General features: G+C 44.0%; 2 protein-coding genes across 2 annotated transcripts in view; one reads left to right on the top strand and one right to left on the bottom strand.

Moving 5' to 3' along the window:
- Window positions 1-3,381: 3,381 nt before the first annotated feature.
- Window positions 3,382-14,868, bottom strand: LOC311120336 (3-hydroxyisobutyrate dehydrogenase, mitochondrial-like). The gene is made up of 8 exons (XM_084194957.1): window positions 14,760-14,868; window positions 10,161-10,321; window positions 9,648-9,757; window positions 9,327-9,448; window positions 5,688-5,821; window positions 5,382-5,458; window positions 4,877-5,033; window positions 3,382-4,200 (listed from the first exon to the last, which is right to left on the bottom strand). Exons 1-8 carry the CDS (start codon window positions 14,827-14,829, stop codon window positions 4,030-4,032), a joined length of 1,002 nt encoding a protein of 333 aa, XP_084051083.1. The 5' UTR covers window positions 14,830-14,868; the 3' UTR covers window positions 3,382-4,029.
- A 1,376-nt stretch (window positions 14,869-16,244) lies between these two features.
- Window positions 16,245-26,966, top strand: part of LOC311120333 (tax1-binding protein 1 homolog B-like) — a 32,427-nt gene continuing 21,705 nt past the window's right edge. The window contains exons 1-2 of the mRNA XM_084194955.1: window positions 16,245-16,359; window positions 20,792-20,985. Coding sequence (XP_084051081.1) covers window positions 20,809-20,985 — 177 coding nt within the window. The 5' untranslated portion in view covers window positions 16,245-16,359; window positions 20,792-20,808. The remainder of the gene's footprint in view (window positions 16,360-20,791; window positions 20,986-26,966) is intronic.

The raw sequence follows: 26,966 nt of genomic DNA on the forward strand, positions 1-26,966 counted from the left end.
TGAGGCACAATGGTGCTTTATCACCGTTGTGCCTAAAAAAAAATAAGAGTCAAGTCCACAACATGTATCAGTGATCCCGCCCCCCTCCCCAACCCAAGCTAAACAACCAGCAACAGCATCTCCTTTGCTCTGCCTCTTCCTGCGACAGTGGTTTCATCTCAGATTGGACCCGATTCCTACAAAGTGCACTACTTGTGACTAGGGCCCATAGTGCTCTGGCACAAGTAGTGCACGATATAGGGAATATGGTGCCATTTGGAACGCACACTCTGTGTAGAACTCCCAGGCTCTCTAGCTAACTCAGAGACACCCAGGGAAACCTTTCACTTTGGCCTGCCTGGCCTGGTTGCTCTGCTCTATAGGATATAGGACCAAAGTGGTGCTCTGTTTGTAATAGCTGGCAAGCAGATAACACTGCACTTAGTCTCCAGTGCTTAATGGACTTTTTATGGGCTAGCCTTGTGATCGTGTGACCTATGGCATCCTGGCCTCTCAGTGTCTCTCTTGGTAAACTAGATCAGAAACATGCCGCTCTCTTCTTTGTCTTGGGCGAGCGAGAGAGCGAGAGATCAAGGGAAGGAAAGAGAATACAACCGTTTTCTATTTCCATCAGAAAACAAGGACCTCCTTGATACTTGATGACCATTTCACCCCTTAGCTAAAGAGTCCCGACCATTTCACCCCTTAACTAAAGAGCCCCTTCAATCTACAAAATTCTGCTGGTGTATCCTGGAAGCACTTCCTTTCTTGCTTCTACAAGTTTTCTGTTTTCCTGACACACTTTGGAAGGCCTCTCCTACCTCAGGGTTAACTCAGTGTTATATTGGCAAACTCCAATGCATCATATACACTGAGTGGACAAAATATTAAGAACACCTGCTCTTTCCATGACAGACTGACCAGGTGAATCCAAGTGAAAGCTATGACCCCTTATTGATGCCACTTGTTAAATGCACTTCAAATCAGTGTAGATGAAGGGGAGGAGACAGGTTAAAGGGTTTTTAAGCCTTGAGACAATTGAGACATGGATTGTGTATATGTGCCATTCAGGGTGAATGGGCAAGACAAAATATTTAAGTGCCTTTGAATGGGGTATGGTAGTAGGTGCCAGGTGCACCGGTTTGTGTCAAGAACTGCAACGCTGCTGGGTTTTTCACACTAAAGTTTCCAGTGTGTATCAAGAATGGTCCAAAGGACATCCAGGCAACTTGACACAACTGTGGGAAGCTTTGGAGTCAACATGGGCCAGCATCCCTGTGGAACACTTTCGACACCTTGTAGAGTCCATGGCCCGACGAATTGAGGCTGTTCTGAGGGCAACTCAGTATTCCTAATGTTTGGTATACTCTGTGTATAAGAACCCCTATTGAATTCTATAGGCTTACTACACAACCACATTCACCCAGTCACGTGCACGCTGGCTCACTCCTCCCCGTCCGGCTGGCTGGTCGCATAGGGCAGCAACAGAGTCGCTCCACTTCTGGCAGTCTTTGGCCATCTTCTCCTCTGCATGTACAGCACACTGCATTGTTCATTTTGCTTGACCTATAGGAAGCAGCTATACTGTAGCAGCCAGCCACACTTCCCGTGTATGCAGAATTCATGAGCGCTTAGGTTAAATCAGGGCCGGGTGTATTAATTAGTGCGCAATGTAGCAAAACATTTCGCAAACAAAAACATGTGTTTCTTATTGGACAAGTTCAGGTTATTTCCTCCCCGTTTCAGCTATTTGTTTCTGTTTGGTTCCTAGTGAATACACCCCAGTTCTTATTTCCCAAAATAAAAGCAGTAACCTACAGACATGAAGGACAGTATGTGGGCTGGCTTAATAATGCAACACCTCAGATATCTCTTTTCACCATTCCTTTACTAGAATACATATTTGTACTGTGATGCAAAACTTTAAAAAGTGCGCTTACCCTCTCTAACGAGGCGCTTAATAAAATAAGAATGATCTAATCATCTGGAGCAGTCTCATCATCAGGCACCTCGTCTTCCTCCTGCAAACACAGTACAGACACAGTACATCTCCTCCTTCAAAACAGACAGTACGGACACAGTACATCTCCTCCTTCAAAACAGACTGTACGGACACAGTACATCTCCTCCTTCAAAACAGACTGTACAGACACAGTACATCTCCTCCTGCAAACACAGTACATCTCCTCCTTCAAAACAGACTGTACGGACACAGTACATCTCCTCCTTCAAAACAGACTGTACAGACACAGTACATCTCCTCCTTCAAAACAGACAGTACGGACACAGTACATCTCCTCCTTCAAAACAGACTGTACGGACACAGTACATCTCCTCCTTCAAAACAGACTGTACAGACACAGTACATCTCCTCCTGCAAACACAGTACAGACACAGTACATCTCCTCCTTCAAAACAGACTGTACGGACACAGTACATCTCCTCCTTCAAAACAGACTGTACGGAGACAGTACATCTCCTCCTTCAAAACAGACTGTACGGACACAGTACATCTCCTCCTTCAAAACAGACTGTACGGACACAGTACATCTCCTCCTTCAAAACAGACTGTACGGACACAGTACATCTCCTCCTTCAAAACAGACTGTACGGACACAGTACATCTCCTCCTTCAAAACAGACTGTACAGACACAGTACATCTCCTCCTTCAAAACAGACTGTACGGACACAGTACATCTCCTCCTTCAAAACAGACTGTACAGACACAGTACATCTCCTCCTTCAAAACAGACTGTACGGACACAGTACATCTCCTCCTTCAAAACAGACTGTACGGACACAGTACATCTCCTCCTTCAAAACAGACTGTACGGACACAGTACATCTCCTCCTTCAAAACAGACAGTACGGACACAGTACATCTCCTCCTTCAAAACAGACTGTACGGACACAGTACATCTCCTCCTGCAAACACAGTACAGACACAGTACATCTCCTCCTTCAAAACAGACTGTACGGACACAGTACATCTCCTCCTTCAAAACAGACTGTACAGACACAGTACATCTCCTCCTTCAAAACAGACTGTACAGACACAGTACATCTCCTCCTTCAAAACAGACTGTACGGACACAGTACATCTCCTCCTTCAAAACAGACAGTACGGACACAGTACATCTCCTCCTTCAAAACAGACAGTACAGACACAGTACATCTCCTCCTTCAAAACAGACTGTACGGACACAGTACATCTCCTCCTTCAAAACAGACTGTACAGACAGTACATCTCCTCCTTCAAAACAGACTGTACAGACACAGTACATCTCCTCCTTCAAAACAGACTGTACAGCTGTGCGAGGGTTTAGGGCAGTGGGTCAAAAAGCAATCCAATAATCACTAGCAATGATTGACATATCACTGGATGGAAAAAAACACTCCTACAATCTCTCACCTTTTATTAAACATTAAAACACATACAAATAAGACAGGAACATTCTATCCCTCCACAACAGGAAGTGAAAAACAACAAACAAATCAATGATCAGGATCAATACACGTGAAGTTGCAGTGAGTGAGTGGTGACTAGAACTAAGAATCATCTGAAGTCTCAGTCGTCTATTGTTGACGAGTGAGTGTGGTCGTTAACAAGTCTAACTTGGGTCATTTCCTTGACAACGCCTGGGTGGCTTTCAATGGCGACGTGTGTTAGGGTAGCACCGATATAGTCATGGTGATAGCGGTAGTGGTTAGCGACAGTGACTTTGGAGAACCTCCCCACACCTCAAACATCCACTGTCTTCTAGCCTAGCGATCTAAAACATTAAAGGAGTGCTACTTTAACAAAACGCAGGATCACACACACAGGTAACATGACCCCCCATCTTAGAGACACAGTGTAGTATAGTACTCTGTTAAGATGATCTGTCACATCACGGCTCTCTTGGCTTTGACCCAATACACACGTCTTGACAAGTCCTGGGGAGAGGGGGGCAAACCGACGCACCCCAACTACATGGTAGTAGTCTTGTATGGAACAGACCCTGGTAAGGCTATGGATGGGGCAGAGGTGGGGTGGTGTTCCCCCGCCCCTATTGGCCTTCCTCCTTATTCTCATCCTCCTGCAGGAACTGGAAGACGGAGGAGAAGTCTTTGCCGGCGTAGCCCCGAGCACACATCATGCGGTAGATCTGGTGGGCCAGGGAGCCCAGAGGGACAGGGGTCTTGGTGTTGGTGGCTGTGGCCTGAGCTAGCCCCAGGTCCTTAAGAGGAGAAACACTCATTAGTGCTCTGCCATCACCGCTTGTTGTACACAGCACAGTTAAACATGTCAAAGGCACATCTCTTTCACGTTACATGTAAAGTTATTAATACTATTATTGACAGAGAAATTAACTAAAATAAAGTCACAGGAAATTAAAGAGCCCCTGAAGAATCATCTGCTGTGTCACTCACAAACATTTGTGTACTAAACGTCTTCCAATGGAGAGAGAGAGAGAAACAGAGAGAGATGGAGTAAACAGAGAGAGGTGGAGAGAGATGGAGTAAACAGAGAGAGATGGAGAGAGATGGAGTAAACAGAGAGAGATGGAGAGAGATGGAGTAAACAGAGAGAGATGGAGAGAGATGGAGTAAACAGAGAGAGATGGAGAGAGATGGAGTAAACAGAGAGAGATGGAGAGAGATGGAGTAAACAGAGAGAGATGGAGAGAGATGGAGTAAACAGAGAGAGATGGAGAGAGATGGAGTAAACAGAGAGAGATGGAGAGAGATGGAGTAAACAGAGAGAGATGGAGTAAACAGAGAGAGATGGAGAGAGATGGAGTAAACAGAGAGAGATGGAGAGAGATGGAGTAAACAGAGAGAGATGGAGAGAGATGGAGTAAACAGAGAGAGATGGAGAGAGATGGAGTAAACAGGAGTGAGGGAGAGCCCCACCTTGGCCATGAGTTGGGTCCCAAATCCTCCCTGGTAGTTGTTTCCAGAGGGGACTCCCTCCATGACACCAGGTACAGGGTTGTAGGTGTCACTGGACCAGCAGCGGCCTGAACTCATGTTCAGGATCTTAGCCAGTAGCTTAGGGTCAAGCCCTAGTCTGTCAGGGGCCAGACGGACAGATTCAGGAAATCACAAGCATTTTTTTACCATTAGTTTCGGTTACAAGTTTAACGTGGGTTACTGTTTACCGTGTGTCATTTCTCTGATTGCTGGTTTAACCACAACTACAAGTAAAGGACAAGTAAAGTGACAACATGTAGACATCAGTTGATAGAGTATGTGCTTTTAAAAAGGAGCTTTTCCAGTGGATAGTTACTTTAAGAGTGTAGTGTTACAGATATGTACGATTCTCACGGCATGGTTCTGTTCAACAAGCGTTAAGTGCAACACAACATATTTTGTCGGAGATACATTTACAGCAGAGATTGTATTGGCAATACTCAACCTGATGCCAAGGTTCATGGTCTCAGAGGTTCCGATCATGCCTATCGCCAGCAGCATATTGTTGCAGATTTTGGCAGCCTGTAAGAAACAGACCCTTGGTTACATCCTACGCAGTCACACGTCGTTTTGTAATAATCCACCCATAATGCCCCTAGTATGAATGTATTGTGTGCGTCTGTGCGTCTCAAATGGTACCCTATTCCCTAAAGTGTTTTACTTTTGACCAGGGCCTCTGGTCAAAAGTAGTGCACCATATAGGGAATAGGGTACCATTTGAGACGTAACTCTTGTAAATGTTAATGCCTACCTGTCCAGTGCCGACGGCCCCACAGTACACCACGTTGGCTCCCATACAGGTGAGCAGCTCCTGGGCTGCAGTAAACTCCGTCTCTACTCCCCCCACCATGAAGGTTAGCTTCCCCGAGCTGGCAGCCCCCACACCTGGAGAAAAGGAGGGTGATATGCACATCCTAAACTTGAGAATACCTGATGAAGACTTTGGTGAAGTGGAAACGTTGTACACACACACACCAGACAGGCGCACGCACAGGCCTTGGGATGGGCCGTGCTTGTAGCATATAAAACACGCATGATGGTTTCATTAGAACAGTATGTCTGTCAGTCACTGCTGTCGCTTCTCAGCTCCTCAAAACTGTTATGAGTTAATCACGGAAAGATGGATGCAAAACTACAAAGCACTTTCCTAAACAGTGGTTTGTTCCCTTGTCCCAACACCCACCCTTCGCTCACCAAGTTTGGGTGAGAAAGTAATTTCACATAAAATCAACTGAAAGGAAAAGTGAGGTTGTGGTGAAAGGTAGCTGAACATATTTAGACTAAATGAAGTGAAAGCAAAAAGCTGTCAGAGCACAGAGAGAAAGAAATGTCTCAAATCCCATGCCAAATGTGGTGGGGTAACCATTTTTTTAAAATGGGGGAGATTTTCTCAAACGCATTAAAAACTTGAACAAGCTACGCAAATCGTCAAAGTGCGTACATAAAAAGACAACCCTTTCATTTCTGTTGCCAAAGTTACAGGCTCTCTGTCTCTCTGCCATACTAATGAGCAGTGTGTGTGTATGTGTGACGATTCCAGCTCTGCCATCTTACACAGCCTAGGAACCAACACACACACACCAATGACTGAGTCTCTGTAAGGACGTGTGTTACAGTGAAAGTGAATGTGTTTGTTGGTGGCTACGTGAGTTCTGTGGTCAAACGTTTTCATTCCAGTCACTACAGTAGCCTTTCATGATGAACATTTCCCAAGGTTTTACATACAAGTCCATTCATTGAAATGAAAATGTATAAGAAAACTATTCGCAATGACTGGATTTGGGACTAGGTTATTGTAAGATGACTACCGCTGACAGCGCAGGGGAGCGTCCCAAATAGCACCCTGTTCCCTATATTGTGAACTACATTTAACTAGGGCCCTGTGGGCTCTGGTCAAAAGTAGTGCACTATATAGGGAACAGGGTGCCATTTGGGGACGCAACCCAAGTTGTGGATTTCCTATTATTGCTCCAGAAAACAAGGCATTCCTTCCAACAGTGTGTCTGCTGCCAAACCTCTCTGACGCAATGTGGGCTCTGGGTGGAAGAGGCAACACATGAAAGACAGAGAACCAGAGGGACAATGTTTTTGTTTTTTTACAGTCTCTCAAAGCACAGGGAACATCCTGATTATATACACCATCTCTCACAATAAAATAGCACTATGTCAGTAAGTCTGGGTTGGAGAAGGTACTCTGGATTGGTCTGAATTGGGCTACAGCAAAGCTCCTTGCTGGATTCAGAACAAGCAGAGTTGGAAGTTAAACATGATGTGTGCTCCTGGCTTTGTGTGTGTGTGTGTGTGTGTGGTCTCCTTGGTTACAGTACCATCTCCTGGGTAACAATGACACCAGTCTCCTCTCATTCCTCTGTGCTCTAATACTGCCATGCAACACGTGTTGTCCTACACACACACACACACACACACAGTCCTCAAGTGGTTTGTGTTTTCTGACCACTGATAACATGTTCAACCACTGGCATTCCAGCACAGAATCAAGGTAGTAACATGCTGCAATACTTGACTCTAACCACACACACACACACACCCCTGTGACCTGCAGCCACCCAAGTTCAATGTGGGAAGCTGGACAGCCTTAATCCATGAGCACTGCCGCAGGAAGGACGCATATAAATCATTACTAATCTTTAGGGCCTGATCGTAAAATAGGCCAACATCAACTCAAAGAAAGTGCCTTTCCTCAAGTTAAAAGGCTGAGTTCAAACAAACAGTGTGTGTAGCGTATGCGACAGTGTGTGTGTGTGTTCCCAAGACTGTGATAGTGTGTTTTACGGCTTGGAGCCTTTCTGAAGGCCAGTACGGCTCGTCCTCATCTTCCCTACCCCCCACACAGTGTCTGCATCCCAAACGGCAGCCTATTCACTATTTAGTGCACTACTTTCGACCAGGTCCTGTAAGGTACTCCTACTGCTCTTTATGACCCATGTTGTCAAGTAGGTAAGGTACTCCTCCTCTTTATGACCCAGGTTGTCAGGAAGGTAAGGTACTCCTCCTCTTTATAACCCATGTTGTCAAGTAGGTAAGGTACTCCTCCTCTTTATGAACCATGTTGTCAAGTAGGTAAGGTACTCCTCCTCCTCTTCTTTATGACCCAGGCTGTCATGTAGATAAGGTACTCCTCCTCTTTATGACCCAGGTTGTCAGGTAGGTAAGGTACTCCTCCTCTTTATGACCCAGGTTGTCAGGAAGGTAAGGTACTCCTCCTCTTTATGACCCAGGTTGTCAGGAAGGTAAGGTACTCCTCCTCTTTATGACCCAGGTTGTCAGGTAGGTAAGGTACTCCTCTTTATGACCCAGGTTGTCAGGTAGGTAAGGTACTCCTCCTCTTTATGACCCAGGCAGTCAAGTAGGTAAGGTACTCCTCCTCCTCCTCTTTATGACCAAGGCTGTCACATAGGTAAGGTACTCCTCCTCTTTATGACCCAGGCTGTCACATAGGTAAGGTACTCCTCCTCTTTATGACCCATGTTGTCAAGTAGGTAAGGTACTCATCCTCTTTATGACCCATGTTGTCAGGTAGGTAAGGTACTCCTCTTTATGACCCAGGCTGTCAGGTAGGTAAGGTACTCCTCTTTATGACCCAAGCTGTCAGGTAGGTAAGGTACTCCTCTTTATGACCCAGGCTGTCAGGTAGGTAAGGTACTCCTCTTTATGACCCAGGCTGTCAGGTAGGTAAGGTACTCCTCCTCCTCCTCTTTATGACCCAGGCTCAACCATCTACATGAGAAGCAGAGACTGGATGGATACACCATTTTGTCAGACATGAAAGGAAATGATCCAGTGTCGGCCATTTTAACCTGAACCTATGCCCACATGGGAGTCTGCTGTCCTGGGTAGAGTCACCGATTTGTCAGGAGCAATACAATGCAGTCTTCCTCCCAGTGTAATTCACAGAGATACATGTGGCAACGGACATGAGTACACATATGATCATGATGGAGATGTTTCTCTTTATATAACTTGGTCAAATGGTTTGCAGTAAAAAGATTCGTAATTGTTGTAAAGTTGTGCTATGAGAGAGTGATGAACTGGTAGTAGACTTTCAAAACCAGATGTTTTCAGAAGAAGAGGGGCACAAATAAAGAGAGAGAGAGCAGGAGATTTTTAGGTTGCTGGGATCTGAGAACGGAGCGTTTGGGTGGAAGGGTCATCGGATCAAACTCCAGATGCTGGGTTCTGAAATAATCCACATCGCGGCCCACAAATGCGCTAGAGAGCTCCATCTCCTAAATCTGGTCCATTTCAACAATTAAGGAGTGGAAAGGCTGGTCCTCTCAGATTGCAGCAGAGACCCCCCAAATGGGCCCGGGCCAACACTAGTGCACTATATAGGGATTAGTGACATTTGGAACACAGTATTAGTCCTTACCTCCTGACACAGGCGCGTCCATAAAAACAGCCCCCATCTTCTCCGAGGCCACGGCCATCTCCTTGGAAACGGCTGGGTCGATGGTGCTGGAGTCGATGAGTAGCGAGCCTTTCTTGACCTTCCTGTAGAACAGTAAAGTACCCACCTTATAGTTTAAACAACAGTCTGAAGGGTTTCTGTTAAAGACAGATGGCTAAGTGACTTGACTTGGAGACTGCTTTTATTAGGGCTCTGGTGAAAAGTAGTGCACTATAAAGGGAACAGGAAATATGGTGCCATTTGGGACACAGCCAGTGAGTAATTGAGAGCAAGGGATCTTACTTGAGGATACCGTTGGGTCCAGTGTAAACCTCGATGACGTTGGGACTGGAGGGCAGCATGGTAACGATGCGGTCTGCCTGGTCTGCCACCTCCGCAGGGTTATCCACGATCTGACAAAACAGGGCTTTACTCATTAGGGCACACCGTAGCAAAATGTTTCAAAAACGAGTGTTTCTTATTGGACAAATTCAGGTAGTCCCTCCCTGTTTTAGTCTGGTGGTGCATAATGAATAAGCTACACCCCAGGCAAGCACAACCATTAGGATTAGAGTAAGAAGTAGATAGGCAATGACGAGAGGCAAATCTTATGATGGACTCAGTTTGTTTGGATTGGACACTAATTAAAGTGGTTCCACCTATCTACAATATAGTTTTCAGTCATGGTATTTTGTTCATGTTTTTTTAGCACCTTCCAGCTGTCATCACAACAGAGCGCTATGGTATGCCATCATCCGGTGCATTGCGCTCAATGCGCTGCCATTAGAAAACAAGAAAGATAGTTTTTTGTCCCACCTGGGCACCCAACTCTTGCAGTTCTTTGCAGGACTCAGGGAAGACGTCAGTGGCGATGACGGGGTATCCGTGCTTCAGCAGGTTCTTGGCCATTGGTTTTCCCATGTTCCCCAGGCCGATGAAACCCACCTGGGTCTTAGAGGCCATGGACCTGCTGGAGACTGGGGGGGTACAGGGGTGTATTCATTAGTGCAAACCGGTGCAATCCGTAGCGAAACGTTCCAATGAAAACGAATGTTCCTTATTGGACAAGTTCAGGTAGGCCTAGGTCCCTCCCAGTTTCAGCCCGTTTGGTTCCTAATACACCCCAGGAACAACTTGTAAGGAGCGGTGTTATTGACAGATGGCTAGACTACTACTGATGAGACTAGACTACCCTAGGCCTTTTGTAAACCTTTCAGCCAAGCTGAGAAAGCTCTAACACAGCTGTTCTGTGTAGGCTTCACTAACAAAAAGAAATGACCGGAATGTGAAAAACTATAGTCTCTTGCAAAATGCTGTCAAAAGGCTCCCTAGTCCATTGAAACATCAAGGCCACTTCTAATCTAGGCCTTGCACTTCTGTTTCAATGAAATCCAAACATAACCCAGCCCTATCAATAGTTAACCAAGACCTGTATTGTACATTCCAGTGGGTAATGTCAGAGGCAAGCTGGATAAAACAAATTAGGACCAAGGAAAGGTAGCCAGACATTTCTACATGGCTTCCAGACATTCATTTTGTCAAATCCCATATCAAAGCAGTAAACCTGTGAACCAGTAGTGAACTCATTCACTATTTCCTATAAAACAGAAGGATAGAACGAAGGTTTTGGATGAAAGTAGAGATGTATTGGGCCAAAGGGCATCTTATAAATACACTGTGGTGTGTAAATGTGTGTTAGCAGAGAGGGGGGTCTCCAGGCTGCAGGTCTCTCACATGGCTGGCTCTCCCAATCAATCTTCATAGTGGCTTCAGTGGAAAGACACACGTGACCTGCCACTGTTGGACTAACGCCGCATTCACGCGTTAGTTGGAACTTGGAAACTCTGAAATTTCTGACTCGCTAACTGATTTTAGCCATACACGTGCCACTTTCAACAAATCAGCAAGTCGGAAATGTCAGAGTTCCGACTAGCATTTGAACGAGGCATTAGGGAACTACCACACACACACACTCAGAAAGTGCAGCACACAAGACCCCTTGGCTGCGTCTCAATAATCTCTACTTCCTCCTGAAGTGTGTCCTCCCACAAACATAAAGGCATTGGATTGGTGTAGGCATGGGCTAGAGGTTGTTTCCATGTACCAGCGCCAGTCAATTCAATGAAGGTTATTGGGACGCAACCCCGGTGTTGTGTGCTAGACCTACTGCCATTGCAATTAAGGTCACTAACCCTCGATCATGACTCAGTTCCATTACATTACACAGAAGAGTCACAGGAAGAAGGCGTCTTCTGTATGGGGCAGTTTTATTAAGCGCCCCGATGCTCGGTCTGAACATTAACACACATCGCTTGCGGTACGGTTTTTGGAAGCATAAGGAATGCCATTTATTTCTCTGCTAAATGGCATATTATTATATTATTTATTATTGAAAGGCCCTTTCATATCAGCGAGAAATAATAATAATAAAAAAATGATCCACACCTTTATAGGGTTAGGGTTGGTCTTGCCACATGGACGTATCTACATGTTAGAGTTCTTTTTTAACAGAAAACAGACCTGTGCTGATTAGCTATCTAGCATGCTCCGAACACCTGAGTGTAAGGGTATCTGTGCACAATTGCTACAGTAAGTGCATCTTTTATATGAAGGAATCTTTGTCGCTGATGTAAGGACCGTGTTTCGAAAGCCGCCATTATTGTTTTCCAAGCTATAATTATTGACGTTTCTAAAAGTTAAAACACAGCGTCAGGATTGTAGTTGACATGAGCCAGTCGTGGGCGAAGCTAACCGCTGAAAACTGTAGGGAGAAGGCAGAATGCCACCTAGAGTTTGAGAGCTAGGTCACGTTTTTCACAAGGTTGGGTTTTGGTAACAGTTGAACCACCAGTGAGGACAGTAGTTGGGGTTATCATGGTAAGAGTTTAACTACCGTGAGGACAGTAGGTGGGGTTATCATGGTAAGAGTTTAACTACCAGTGAGGACAGTAGGTGGGCTTATCATGGTAAGAGTTGAACTACCAGTGAGGACAGTAGGTGGGGTTATCATGGTAAGAGTTGAACCACCAGTGAGGACAGTAGGTGGGGTTATCATGGTAAGAGTTGAACTACCAGTGAGGACAGCAGGTGGGGTTATCATAGTAAGAGTTGAACCACCAGTGAGGACAGTAGGTGGGGTTATCATGGTAAGAGTTGAACTACCAGTGAGGACAGTAGGTGGGCTTATCATGGTAAGAGTTGAACTACCAGTGAGGACAGTAGGTGGGGTTATCATGGTAAGAGTTGAACTACCAGTGAGGACAGCAGGTGGGGTTATCATAGTAAGAGTTGAACCACCAGTGAGGACAGTAGGTGGGGTTATCATGGTAAGAGTTTAACTACCGTGAGGACAGTAGGTGGGGTTATCATGGTAAGAGTTGAACTACCAGTGAGGACAGTAGGTGGGCTTATCATGGTAAGAGTTGAACTACCAGTGAGGACAGTAGGTGGGGTTATCATGGTAAGAGTTGAACCACCAGTGAGGACAGTAGGTGGGGTTATCATGGTAAGAGTTGAACTACCAGTGAGGACAGCAGGTGGGGTTATCATAGTAAGAGTTGAACCACCAGTGAGGACAGTAGGTGGGGTTATCATGGTAAGAGTTGAACTACCAGTGAGGACAGTAGGTGGGCTTATCATGGTAAGAGTTGAACTACCAGTGAGGACAGTAGGTGGGGTTATCATGGTAAGAGTTGAACTACCAGTGAGGACAGCAGGTGGGGTTATCATAGTAAGAGTTGAACCACCAGTGAGGACAGTAGGTGGGGTTATCATGGTAAGAGTTGAACCACCAGTGAGGACAGTAGGTGGGGTTATCATGGTAAGAGTTGAACCACCAGTGAGGACAGTAGGTGGGGTTACCATGGTAAGAGTTGAACTACCAGTGAGGACAGTAGGTGGGGTTACCATGGTAAGAGTTGAACTACCAGTGAGGACAGTAGGTGGGGTTATCATGGTAAGAGTTGAACTACCAGTGAGGACAGTAGGTGGGGTTACCATGGTAAGAGTTGAACTACCAGTGAGGACAGTAGGTGGGGTTATCATGGTAAGAGTTGAACTACCAGTGAGGACAGTAGGTGGGGTTATCATGGTAAGAGTTTAACTACCAGTGAGGACAGTAGGTGGGCTTATCATGGTAAGAGTTGAACTACCAGTGAGGACAGTAGGTGGGGTTACCATGGTAAGAGTTGAACTACCAGTGAGGACAGTAGGTGGGGTTATCATGGTAAGAGTTGAACTACCAGTGAGGACAGTAGGTGGGGTTACCATGGTAAGAGTTGAACTACCAGTGAGGACAGTAGGTGGGGTTATCATGGTAAGAGTTGAACTACCAGTGAGGACAGTAGGTGGGGTTATCATGGTAAGAGTTGAACTACCAGTGAGGACAGTAGGTGGGGTTATCATGGTAAGAGTTGAACTACCAGTGAGGAGAGTAGGTGGGGTTATCATGGTAAGAGTTGAACTACCAGTGAGGACAGTAGGTAGGCTTATCATGGTAAGAGTTGAACTACCAGTGAGGACAGTAGGTGGGGTTATAATAATAATAATATGCCATTTAGCAGACGCTTTTATCCAAAGCGACTTACAGTCATGCGTGCATACATTTTTTTTTTTTGTGTATGGGTGGTCCCGGGGATCGAACCCACTACCTTGGCGTTACAAGCGCCGTGCTCTACCAGCTGAGCTACAGAGGACCACATGGTCAGTGAGGACAGTAGGTGGGGTTATCATGGTAAGAGTTGAACTACCAGTGAGGACAGTAGGTGGGGTTATCATGGTAAGAGTTGAACTACCAGTGAGGACAGTAGGTGGGGTTGTCATGGTAAGAGTTGAACTACCAGTGAGGACAGTAGGGGCACAGCACTGGTATGAGAAGAGATGTAAATCAAACATGCAGCAGAACAGACTAGCTATAGTTGGGCTACATCTCAATGATCTGTCCTGGCCACTTAGTCATTTAGCAGATGCTCTTATCCAGAGCGACTTACAGTTAGTGAGTGCATACACCCCTTTGTGCAAACAATCACCCTATTCAATACAGAACTCGCTTGGCAATTACTGAATTGCTGACAAGAGCTGTGGGCTTTGACTTGACCCTCAACTTGTTACTTGTGCGAGATACACACCTCTGATTAGAACATTTGCTGGTGGTGGCTATCGGTTGTCCTGATAAACAATAAAACAAATGTTTCGATCAACCAACGTCCCATGACTTTAGCTAACTAGCTATTTTAGCAAACTAACTAGCTAGTTAGCAGAAGTGAGCGAGCCACAATAGCCAATGCTAATCAACTTTTATTCAACGTTGATTTGCACGCAGCGGTGCCTTTCGTGTCATAAGGGAATTGCCATCAAACAGGTCCTCAACATTGATGGTAGATATTATATATTTTTTATAATTTTTTAACTCCTTACCCAAAGTAAAGTCAACATGTTTGAGGCTCCTTCCCCATAGGTTCCGAGACCCCCTTAAAACAGCGGCCATGCTTCTTTGCTTTCTGACCTCGGATTCAGCGTGACATCCTTGTGTGGGTTGTAAATGACACGTTTTCTGTCCAATCGCAAAGCCGTTTCCCCGGGTTTATATCCAATGAGAAACAGTGGGGGCGGGATATCCGAACTGTATGAACTTGAAGGACATGGCTGATTTCATACCTCAAGCACTGAAATGCAAAATCAGTAGTTAATAACACCAATTCAATAGTCTGCTCAGGCGGTGGAAACGCGTTTTCAATAGCTCAACCATAAAGAAACCTAACGTTATCAGCAAATAAACTATATAATAACGGCATAAGGGGCATACTGTACTGCATCATAATATGACGATCATGTTATATACAGCCTTTGGCAGTCATGGTTTCCCTAAATATGTCAAGCCCCCCTAACTATATCAAGTCTGATCGAGTAAAAGTATATTATGGAGGAACAGTATCTGGGGGAGCAGAATATTATGGAGGAACAGTTTCTGGGGGAGCAGAATATTATGGGGGAACAGTATCTGGGGGAGCAGAATATTATGGGGGAACAGTATCTGGGGGAGCAGAATATTATGGGGGAACAGTATCTGGGGGAGCGGAATATTATGGGGGAGCAGTATCTGGGGGAGCGGAATATTATGGAGGAACAGTTTCTGGGGGAGCAGAATATTATGGGGGAACAGTATCTGGGGGAGCGGAATATTATGGGGGAGCAGTGTCTGGGGGAGTGAAATATTATGGGGGAGCAGTCTCTGGGGGAGCGGAATATTATGGGGGAACAGTATCTGGAGGAGCGGAATATTATGGGGGAACAGTATCTGGTGTTGGAACAGTTTGCTATATTATGGAACATTATCTTATGAGAGGAATTTGAAGAACATCCGATGCGGATGGGGAATAGTAGGTTTTTTAAGCAATAAGGCCCGAGGGGCTGTGGTTCATGGCCAATATACCACGGCTAAGGGCTGTTCTTATGCATGATGCAAAGCGGGTGCCTTATTGCTATTTATTATAAACTGGTTACCAACTTCATTAGAGCAGTAAAAATACATGTTTTGTCATACCCCTGGCATAAGGTCTGATATACCACGGCTTTCAGCCAATCAGCATTCAGGGCTCGAACCACCCAGTTTATAATTTGCTTTATATCAACAGCATACAGAACTAATTAAACTGAAAAAGGTGGACTATCTTTACCCACAATGGGCCAAATATATTGTCATCTACCACTTTGATGGGTCCTACTCAAATTTCAGAGTTTCTTTCCTGTATCAGAAAGTGGGTCAAATATCTATTCATTGTGCCATTCAGCGTTTTTCAGATCGTTAGCTACACGTTGTTAACAATTTGTTACATTGTAACAAGGATGGAATTCCCAGTTGACCAATAACAGTATTTTTCCGGAAGTGATGTAGCTAATGTTGTTGTTCTATTCCAGGAAGAGAAGACGGGGATTGCGCTTAACATCGAGCAACTGCGTCAATAACAGTTTTGACGACTATCTTTGGTTTTCCTCTACTCTTCAGCATGGCAAATGGGTACGTTATCATTTTATGTGCTCTTGTCGATGAAAAATAACAACTATTGAAAAATGTATTCGTCTTGCCCTGGTAACTTGATATGATAGCTAACTAGCCAAAGGGTCCGTGCTAAAGCCAGGGCAGCAAACAGCTAGCTAGCAGGGTTGACGGACAACTCACGCTATTTTGGGAGGACATAGTACAAGGTTGGCTGAAGTCATTGCCCCCTATCACGTTTTCGAAAATGGTCATTCATCTCTGTTAAAGCTAGCTAGATACATAGCTAGCTATTGGAACAAGCTAGCTAGGCTATCATTAGGGAGTTAGCTAGCATATGTTATCTAGCTAGCTAACTAGCCTAAACAAGTAACATTTTCGATTTACAGCAGAATGCTAGCTTAACTACACGATTTAGCTAGGCCTTTTCTTTGTTTTGCCACATGGCTGTATTTATGTCTGGAATCTATCTAGCCATATAATACCTTCCCAGTTAATTCTAATGCCATTACTATACATTAACTAACGTCAGCTAGCCATAAAGTTACATCATTGTGTGATTAATTTGGCTCAAACACACTGGCTGACACACGCACTGGGTTGTCAACAATTCAGATAATTAATATTCATGTCACTCATCACAATCCGTATAATAAATGTATAATTTAAGTATAACCGTTTATTTTTTAGGTCCCATACAATTGGCATGTCGAACAATGCTCTGCTATTGTCTGGCAAATTGCATAATTTTGGAAATGATTTAGTACAAGCCTGTTTTTAGACATGAATAAGTGGTGCGTGTTGTTGGCGTGTTTTACCTAGATTACAACCTCCTGGACTGTGTTTTCTTTCTCTATTTACCAATGTTGTCTTAGATACTTCTCATGTGTACCATTTTCCTGAACACGTCACTGTGACTGAACAGAGAGACTGGAAATTCCTGCTAATCATGTCTGATCCTTAGGTCTGGCTTTATGTAGTGTTGTGGTGTCTCTCTTGTCATGATGCGTGTTTTGTCCTATTTTTTTTCATACATTTTTTATCCCAGCCTCAGTCCCTGTAGGAGGCCTCTTGGTAGGCCATCATTGTAAATAAGAATTTGTTCTTAAGTGACTTGCCTAGTTAATAATAATTTTAAAAAAGAGCCTACATACCTTTATTAGACTTTTAGCTAGGGTTCAGTGATATAACTTTTATCTGTTGAGAATGAGATCGAGGACAACATTTTTACACAGGTCCTTTGACTGTTGAAACTTCTTTCTCATTGCAACAGTGTGGAAAGTAGAAACTCTTATCTTGTTTCAGGGAAAATGCTGATGGATTTTGTGGCAAGAGGTCAAATATCTATTCATCAGCACATTCAGGCTACAGTTTAGGCCAGACTAAATCTATACCCTTTATAGTGCACTATGGTGAATAGCATTTGGGACGCATCTCATTAGTAACAGTAGTTAAACCCTCAAAGGAGTCACACATTCTGAACCAACAGTGACATTAAACTTTCTCTCACTGTGGTCACTGATCAAGTCCTTTGTCTAAATATACCGACAACCTTTAGTTTGGTTCTTTCCTCAGAGGTCTCAGTGGATGTTCCATCTGGAGGCTGTACCTGGATTACTGTGATTACTAAATAAGAACAGTCTGATTGAGATGGTATCCTTGCTGCTTTGTGTGAACCAACCACACTGCAAAGCTAAATGCAGGAAGAACACCCAGTCCTAAGGAAGTTGAATTGCATTTTTAGATAAGATCTTTGTTGGTACATTTAGATTACATTTAACATTTTAGTCACTAAGCAGACACTCTTGTCCAGATCGACTTAGGTTGTTGGTGTGTTGAACTTTCCGCTTGTTGAGTAATTGATTTGCATAGTTTAGTGAAGAGCTGGGGAACAGACCAGAACAGACCAACCCTTGTGAACTCTAGTCAGGGATGATGAGCGTGTCATAGTCATGCACACCACGGCAACAACAGTAGTCATATACACCACGGCAACAACAGTAGTCATATACACCACGGCAACAACAGTAGTCATATACACCACGGCAACAACAGTAGTCATGCACGCCACGGCAACAACAGTAGTCATGCACGCCACGGCAACAACAGTAGTCATGCACGCCACGGCAACAACAGTAGTCATGCACGCCACGGCAACAACAGTAGTCATGCACGCCACGGCAACAACAGTAGTCATGCACGCCATGGCAACAACAGACTAATGAGCCTTAACTGAATGTACCAGACTAATAGGCCCACTGTCAAATCACATTTTATTGGTCACATATACGTGTTTAGCAGATGTTATTGCGAAATACTTGTGCTTCTAGCTCTGACAGTGCAGTAATATCTAACAATTTCACAACATATACCCAATACACACAAATCTAAGTAAGGAATGAATTAAGAATATATACACTACCAGTCAAAAGTTTGGACACACCTACTTATTCAAGGGTTTTTCTTTATTTTTACTATTTTTTACATTGTATAATAATAGTGAAGACATCAAAACTATCAAATAACACATATGGAATCATGTAGTAACCAAAAAAGTGTTAAACAAATCAAAATATGTGTTATATTTGAGATTCTTCAAATAGCCATCCTTTGCCTTGATGACAGCTTTGCACACTCTTGGCATTCTCTCAACCAGCTTCATGAGGTAGTCATCTGGAATGCATTTCAATTAACAGGTGTGCCTTCTTAAAAGTTAATTTGTGGAATTTCTTTACTTCTTAATCCGTTTGAGACAATCAGTTGTGTTGTGACAAGGTGGGGGATGTGTACAGAAGATAGCCCTATTTGGTAAAAGACCAAGTCCATATTATGGCAAGAACAGCTCAAATAAGCAAAGAGAAATGACAGTCCATCATTACTTTAAGACATGAAGGTCAGTCAATACGGAACATTTCAAGAACTTTGAAAGTTTCTTCAAGTGCAGTCGCAAAAACCATCAAGCGCTATGATGAAACTGGCTCTCATGAGGACCACCACAGGAATGGAAGACCCAGAGTTACCTCTGCTGCAGAGGATACGTTCATTAGAGTTACCAGCCTCAGAAATTGCAGCCCAAATAAATGCTTCACAGAGTTCAAGTCACAGACACATCTCAACATCAACTATTCAGAGGGGACTGTGTGAATCAGGCCTTCATGGTTGAATTGCTGCAAAGAAACCACTACTAAAGGACACCAATAAGAAGAAGACACCTGCTTGGGCCAAGAAACACGAGCAATGGACATTAGACTGGAAATTTGTCCTTTGGTCTGGAGTTCAAATTGGAGATTTTTGATTCAAACCGCCGTGTCTTTGTGAGATGCGGTGTCGGTAAACGGATGATCTCCGCATGTGTATTTCCCACCGTAAAGCATGGAGGAGGAGGTGTTATGGTGTGGAGGTGCTCTGCTGGTGACACTGTCTGTGATTTATTTAGAATTCAAGGCACATTTAACCAGCATGGCTACCACAGCATTCTGCAGCGATACGCCATCCCATCTGGTTTGGGCTTAGTGGGACTATAATTTTTTTAAACAGGACAATGACCCAACACCTCCAGGCTGTGTAAGGGCTATTTTACCAAGAAGGAGAGTGATGGAGTGCTGCATCAGATGACCTGGCCTCCACCCAATTGAGATGGTTTGGGATGAGTCGGACGGCATAGTGAAGGAAAAGTAGCCAACAAGTGCTAAGCTAATGTGGGAACTCCTTCAACACTGTTGGAAAAGCATTCCAGGTGAAGCTGGTTGAGAGAATGCCAAGAGTGTGCAAAGCTGTCATCAAGGCAAAGGGTGGCTATTTGAAGAATCTCAAATATAAAATATATTTTGATTTGTTTAACACTTTTTTTGGTTACTACATTATTCCATATGTGTTATTTCATAGTTTTGATGTCTTCACTATTATTCTACAATGTAGAAATTGTAAAAATAAAGAAAAACCCTGTGTCCAAACTTTTGACTGGTATTGTACATATATGGATGAGCGATGTCATAGTGGCATGGTCTAAGATACAGTAGAATAGTATAGAATACAGTAATACATATGAGATGAGTAATGCAAGATATGTAAACATTATTAAAGTGGCTGGTGTTCCATTTCTTAAAGTGGCCAGTGATTTCTAGTCTATGTCTATAGGCAGCAGCCTCTAATGTGCTAGTGTTGGCTGTTTAGCAGTCTGATGGCCTTGAGATAGAGGCTGTTTTTCAGTCTCTCAGTCCCAGCTTTGATGCACCTGTACTGACCTCGCCTTCTGGATGATAGCAGGGGACTATCAATGCTCTGGAGACTGAGCATTGTTTCGAAATATCAAGACACCCCAGCTTAAAAAAATACCATACAGTCGCACCATGAATTGAAAACCTTGTTGTTGTTGTCATTTGTAGAAGATGCTGTCACCTTTCCTTTTTTGGGATACAGAACTTATGCTGTCAGTTGTTCTCTTCCCATGCAGCCTGTGCTGAGTGATCGATGGCTCTCTTCCTGGACGAGACATCAGTAGGCAGTGCCATGGACACGTCAAACTTTGCACACGTCATCTTCCAGAACGTGGGGAAGAGCTACCTGCCCCACGCTGCTCTAGAGTGTCACTACACTCTCACCCAGTTCATCAAACCACACCAGAAGGACTGGGTCGGCATATTCAAGGTGAGTCCGTCCTCCCTCCTTCCTCTCCCATGCATCTCTTTTTAAGGTGGACTCAGAAATACAGCGTACATCATACAGGGTTACTTTCAGCTTACAGAAATCAAACACAATTCCAAATCTGCCAATATTTAGCTCCTCCCAATTAGCTTGAGTACCATTGTGTTTATGCTATCATGTCAACTCCTTGTCACGCCAAACATTTTCCCACAGCAATGGAGTTGGCAAGAGCACAAACAGATCTGGGACCAGGCTACTTCCCAATGTGGTCAATAGTGTTAGTCTGGTCAGTTAGGGTCATCATGTTATCGTTGAAGCCTGTAAGCAGGAAGTACCCCCGGCCCGCTGTGTAGAATAATGATGTCATGTTGCTGATTCATCTGCCAATAACAGGTCAATTCTATTACAAAGGACCAAGGGCATCTATCTTCCAGACCTGATTTTATATATATATATATATATATATTTTTTTACATCAAGTTTTTATTATGTGATGTCTTTTTTGAGGTGTTAGTTAGGTTCTATGGCAAATGTTTAAATTAATTAATTGGTGATTGGGGTTTCTAAATTATCCAAATATATTTTGCCATACTGTCTCCCAATTGATTTGTCTGTCAGCAAGTGTAAAATCATTTTCCCAGACAGTGGATAGAGTTAATGGTTTTTGTGCTGCTAGAATTAATTGACTATAGATATTAGAAACGACTCCTTTTGAGGGGTGTCTGTCCATTAGAATTTTGACCAATGGGTGTATTGTTAGTCCTGCTCCCCAGGGGACCTCATAGGCTCGCATGGATAGGCGGAGTTGAAGGTAAAGACAAAATGATGCACCTGGGACATTAAAACACTGACAGATTTCCTGGAAACTGAGGAGTCCATTCAAATTGAATATGTCTTTTGAAAGTATAAATACCCTTCTTAGACCAAGAATCTGATATAAATGGTTTCTTACACGCTAAGAATGATATATTACCGCATATTGGAGAGTATGAATGCCATTTAAGATTAGATCTCATATGCTTCTCTGTAGCTTTCCACACATTTACTGAGTACGCTATAATGGGTCCAAACAATAATGCACATTTTTTTAGGAGTCAATCCAGAAAATAATACATCTGGTAATCTAATAGGAGAAACTATTGACTCTTCTATAGCATGCCAAGGAACAGAAGCCTCTGGGTTTAACCAGGTCTTCAGGAAATTCGTTTGGAACGATAGGTGATACAATTTTAGATTTGGAACTGCCTCAGAAATCGCGGCAGATATGAAGGACTCAGTTTCAGTGCTGAGGGGTGTCTTCTGACGCTTAACTATAGAGGAAGAAGTCGGAGAAGCGCTGTTTTTCTTGCCTCCTTGGGTAGTCAGCATTGTTAATCAGTCTTAAAAAAAAAAAAAAAAATCCTTATCCAAATAATGTAATAAAATATGAAAAAGAGGTATTGGGCTTGCAGCGCTCTAGTGACTAGCGACCATAACGCCCATTGGTCACGTGACCAGACCCAGTCACTACCAGACTTGATTACATTTCTAGAGTGGAACATGGACACCTATTAATAGAGACTGACCTATCATTTCAATCTGGGCCAGTCCACTCGCTGTGAGCAACCATATTTGAATTGTGTTGTGTCCCAAATAGTTACCTAGACCCTTTTTATAGGGCACTACCTTTGGCCAGGATCCATAGGGCTCTGGTAAAAAATAGTGCACTATATAGGGATTAGGGTGCCATTTTGTACTCAACCGTACTCTCAAGACTCCTGGTTTATCTGAGAAAGGTTTGCTTTACACATGTTAAAAAGTAACAATGTTTAAAAGTAAGGTTAACCAAGTCCTGTAATCTATGTGTGTGAGTGCAGCCGCAGTTGGGCCCTCAGTATGAAAAGTGAGGTTGGCAGAGCAGAAGGGAGAGGGGAGTCTTTTTGTCCTGCTCTGCAGACTGGCGCGTCCCAGATGGATCTGGTTATAGGAGCACATTAAATCCAATGCACTGGCACTTTATTGATTTGAGCCTCTTCTGTAGTGAAAGATGGCGGGCGGAGTGGAGCTGGGGCCAGCGCTTTCTCCAGCAGTAGACCAGCAGCAGCAATGCTTCTTTAGAGGAGAGCTGGAACTGGTGAGATGTGGTCTGTATGTCTGGGCTCACATCTTATCCGACCAGATCAAAGCAGCGGTCTGTTTCTGTTTCCGCTCTGTTTTTTTTGTTTCCTCTCTATGTGGGCTGGATTGAACGCAGTTCAATGAACAAACACACACACGATTTCTTCTGTTTCTCTGTAGTTTTATGGCACTGCAGAATGTGTTTTTTATCAGAACGTGTGGCAGAAGCCTACTGTAAAAAATTACTTTCAGTGTCATATAATTATATCTAATTGAACGGATAAAATGATTAAGTTTGAGTTTAAACCATAAATTTGCTCCATAAAAGCAGAACACAAGTTGATTTTAAACATGAACCCTTTGTTTAATATTCTGTGTGTAGAGTAGCATGGTAAAGAGAAGGCCAAGCTCCAAGTGAGTATTGTGGTTATATTAGGGATGCGACTGTCCCAATGGCACCCTATTCCCTATATAGGGCACTACTTTTTCCTACCCATAGTAAGGCTCTGGTCAAAAGTAGGGGGAATAGTGTGCCATTTGGGAAGCAACATCCAACACAAGGGAGGATCAGGTAACATCTGGGGATTTGTTTGAAATATTGGAGTCGGGGATTTGATTGGAGTGTTGTCTGATGGCGATGGCATACCACAGCACCTAACTGCAGCAGTGGTGCACGTTTTCCTAAACCCCAAACACGCTAATTCGCGAAGCAGAGCAGTATGGAACATAAATCGTGTAAATGTTCCTGGGCGTGTTGACAGACAGGAGGCTGGGGTGCCAAGTTGAGCTCCAGGCAGCACTCACAGGAGGACAGATACCTGGACCATGACTCACTCTTTCACTGTGGGAAGGGAAGAACACTGCCGCTACCTGACTTGAGGACCAAACTGAATTGAAGAGGAAATTCAGCGAAAGTTGGAGGACAGTGAAAGTTGATAAAAATGCTCCTTTATTTTTAAAAACTCTGATGAAGGCTACATACCAAAACACATTGATTTTTTACATCAAATTACAAGAGTTGAATTTCTTCTTTACTTCACTCACTGTCCCAAGAGCTGTGTGGTGCAGCTCCACCGCTGAGCCCCATACCTCAGCCTGTAAGGTGCTATCGCCCCCTAGTGACATGGAGCTGCTATTGCCTCATAACAGATGAACAAAAAAAAAAATGTCTGTATCTTTCAGCCTGAAATGGTTTCCTATCCTTGTCTTTTTGTCTTCATCTGCACTGATCTGATAAGTCATGATAGGGTAGAGCAACACGGTGTTAAAACTATATTGGGTATATAGGGTGGCAGGTTTCCTAGCGGTTAGAGTGTTGGGCCAGTAATCGAAAGGTTGCCAGTTCGAATCCCCGAGCTGACTAGGTGAAACATCTCTCAATCTGCCCTTGAGCAAGGCACTTAACCCTAATTTCTCCGTCAATAATGGCTGACCCCTGGCCGTGACCCCACTCTCCGAGGGTGTCTCAGGGGGAGTGGGATATGCAAAAATACACATTTCCATTCCACAACAATCCTTCCTTTGTCTTAATCAATTAAACTATAAATGTTTTTAGTTGCCCTAAATTCCTCTCAAGCACAGGCTTCTGTCTTTTCCATGATTTAACCTAGTTTCTCAGAACATTTGAACATGTACAGTGGGGAGAACAAGTATTTGATACACTGCAGATTTTGCAGGTTTTCCTACTTACAAAGCATGTAGAGGTCTGTAATTTCGATCATAGGTACACTTCAACTGCGAGAGACGGAATCTAAAACAAAAATCCAGAAAATCACATTGTATGATATTTAAGTAATAATTTACATTTTATTGCATGACATAAGTATTTGATCATCTACCAACCAGTAAGAATTCCGGCTCTCACAGACCTGTTAGTTTTTCTTTAAGTAGCCCTCCTGTTCTCCACTCATTACCTGTGTTAACTGCACCTGTTTGAACTCGTTACCTGTATAAAAGACACCTGTCCACACTCTCAATCAAACAGACTCCAACCTCTCCACAATGGCCAAGACCAGAGAGCTGTGTAAGGACATCAGGGATAAAATTGTAGACCTGCACAAGGCTGGGATGGGCTACAGGACAATAGGCAAGCAGCTTGGTGAGAAGGCAACAACGGTTGGCGCAATTATTAGAAAATGGAAGATGTTCAAGATGACGGTCAATCACCCTCGGTCTGGGGCTCCATGCAAGATCTCACCTCGTGGGGCATCAATGATCATGAGGAAGGTGAGGGATCAGCCCAGAACTACACGGCAGGACCTGGTCAATGACCTGAAGAGAGCTGGGACCACAGTCTCAAAGAAAACCATTAGTAACACACAAGCCGTCATGGATTAAAATCCAGCAGCGCACGCAAGGTCCCCTTGCTCAAGCCAGCGCATGTCCAGGCCCGTCTGAAGTTTGCCAATGACCATCTGGATGATCCAGAGGAGGAATGGGAGAAGGTCATGTGGTCTGATGAGACAAAAATATAGTTTTTTGGTCTAAACTCCACTCGCAGTGTTTGGAGGAAGAAGAAGGATGAGTACAACCCCAAGAACACCATCCCAAACGTGAAGCATGGAGGTGGAAACATCATTCTTTGGGGATGCTTTTCTGCAAAGGGGACAGGACGACTGCACCGTATTGAGGGGAGGATGGATGGGGCCATGTATCGCGAGATCTTGGCCAAAAACGTCCTTCCCTCAGTAAGAGCATTGAAGATGGGTCGTGTCTGGGTCTTCCAGCATGACAACGACCCGAAACACAAAGCCAGGGCAACTAAGGAGTGGCTCCGTAAGAAGCATCTCAAGGTCCTGGAGTGGCCTAGCCAGTCTCCAGACCTGAACCCAATAGAAAATCTTTGGAGGGAGCTGAAAGTCCGTATTGCCCAGTGACAGCCCCAAAACCTGAAGGATCTGGAGAAGGTCTGTATGGAGGAGTGGGCCAAAATCCCTGCTGCAGTGTGTGCAAACCTGGTCAAGACCTACAGGAAACGTATGATCTCTGTAATTGCAAACAAAGGTTTCTGTACCAAATATTAAGTTCTGCTTTTCTAATGTATCAAATACTTATGTCATGCAATAAAATGCAAATTACAGTGGGGAAAAAAAGTATTTAGTCAGCCACCAATTGTGCAAGTTCTCCCACTTAAAAAGATGAGAGGCCTGTAATTTTCATCATAGGTACACGTCAACTATGACAGACCAATTGAGGGGAAAAAATCCAGAAAATTACATTGTAGGATTTTTAATGAATTTATTTGCAAATTATGGTGGAAAATAAGTATTTGGTCACCTACAAACAAGCAAGATTTCTGGCTCTCACAGACCTATAACTTCTTCTTTAAGAGGCTCCTCTGTCCTCCACTCGTTACCTGTATTAATGGCACCTGTTTGAACTTGTTATCAGTATAAAAGACACCTGTCCACAACCTCAAACAGTCACACCCCAAACTCCACTATGGCCAAGACCAAATAGCTGTCAAAGGACACCAGAAACAAAATTGTAGACCTGCACCAGGCTGGGAAGACTGAATCTGCAATAGGTAAGCAGCTTGGTTTGAAGAAATCAACTGTGGGAGCAATTATTAGGAAATGGAAGACATACAAGACCACTGATAATATCCCTCGATCTGGGGCTCCACGCAAGATCTCACCCCGTGGGGTCAAAATGACCACAAGAACGGTGAGCAAACATCCCAGAACCACACGGGGGGACCTAGTGAATGACCTGCAGAGAGCTGGGACCAAAGTAACAAAGCCTACCATCAGTAACACACTACGCCGCCAGGGACTCAAATCCTGCAGTGCCAGACGTGTCCCCCTGCTTAAGCCAGTACATGTCCAGGCCCGTCTGAAGTTTGCTAGAGTGCATTTGGATGATCCAGAAGAGGATTGGGAGAATGT

The sequence above is a fragment of the Coregonus lavaretus genome (genome assembly GCF_964263955.1).
Source record: "Coregonus lavaretus genome assembly, contig: HAP1_SCAFFOLD_166, whole genome shotgun sequence".
In the NCBI taxonomy this organism is placed as follows: domain Eukaryota; kingdom Metazoa; phylum Chordata; class Actinopteri; order Salmoniformes; family Salmonidae; genus Coregonus; species Coregonus lavaretus.

What these genes read in the sequence shown, in the direction of transcription:
- LOC311120336 (XM_084194957.1), bottom strand. Translation starts at nt 14,829, where the DNA reads ATGGCCGCTGTTTTAAGGGGGTCTCGGAACCTATGGGGAAGGAGCCTC. An exon ending in TGCAAGAGTTGGGTGCCCAG is followed by an intron (nt 9,758 to 10,160) that starts GTGGGACAAAAA and finishes CTGTTTTGTCAG; the next exon opens with ATCGTGGATAACCCTGCGGA. An exon ending in GGACCCAACGGTATCCTCAA is followed by an intron (nt 9,449 to 9,647) that starts GTAAGATCCCTT and finishes ACTGTTCTACAG; the next exon opens with GAAGGTCAAGAAAGGCTCGC.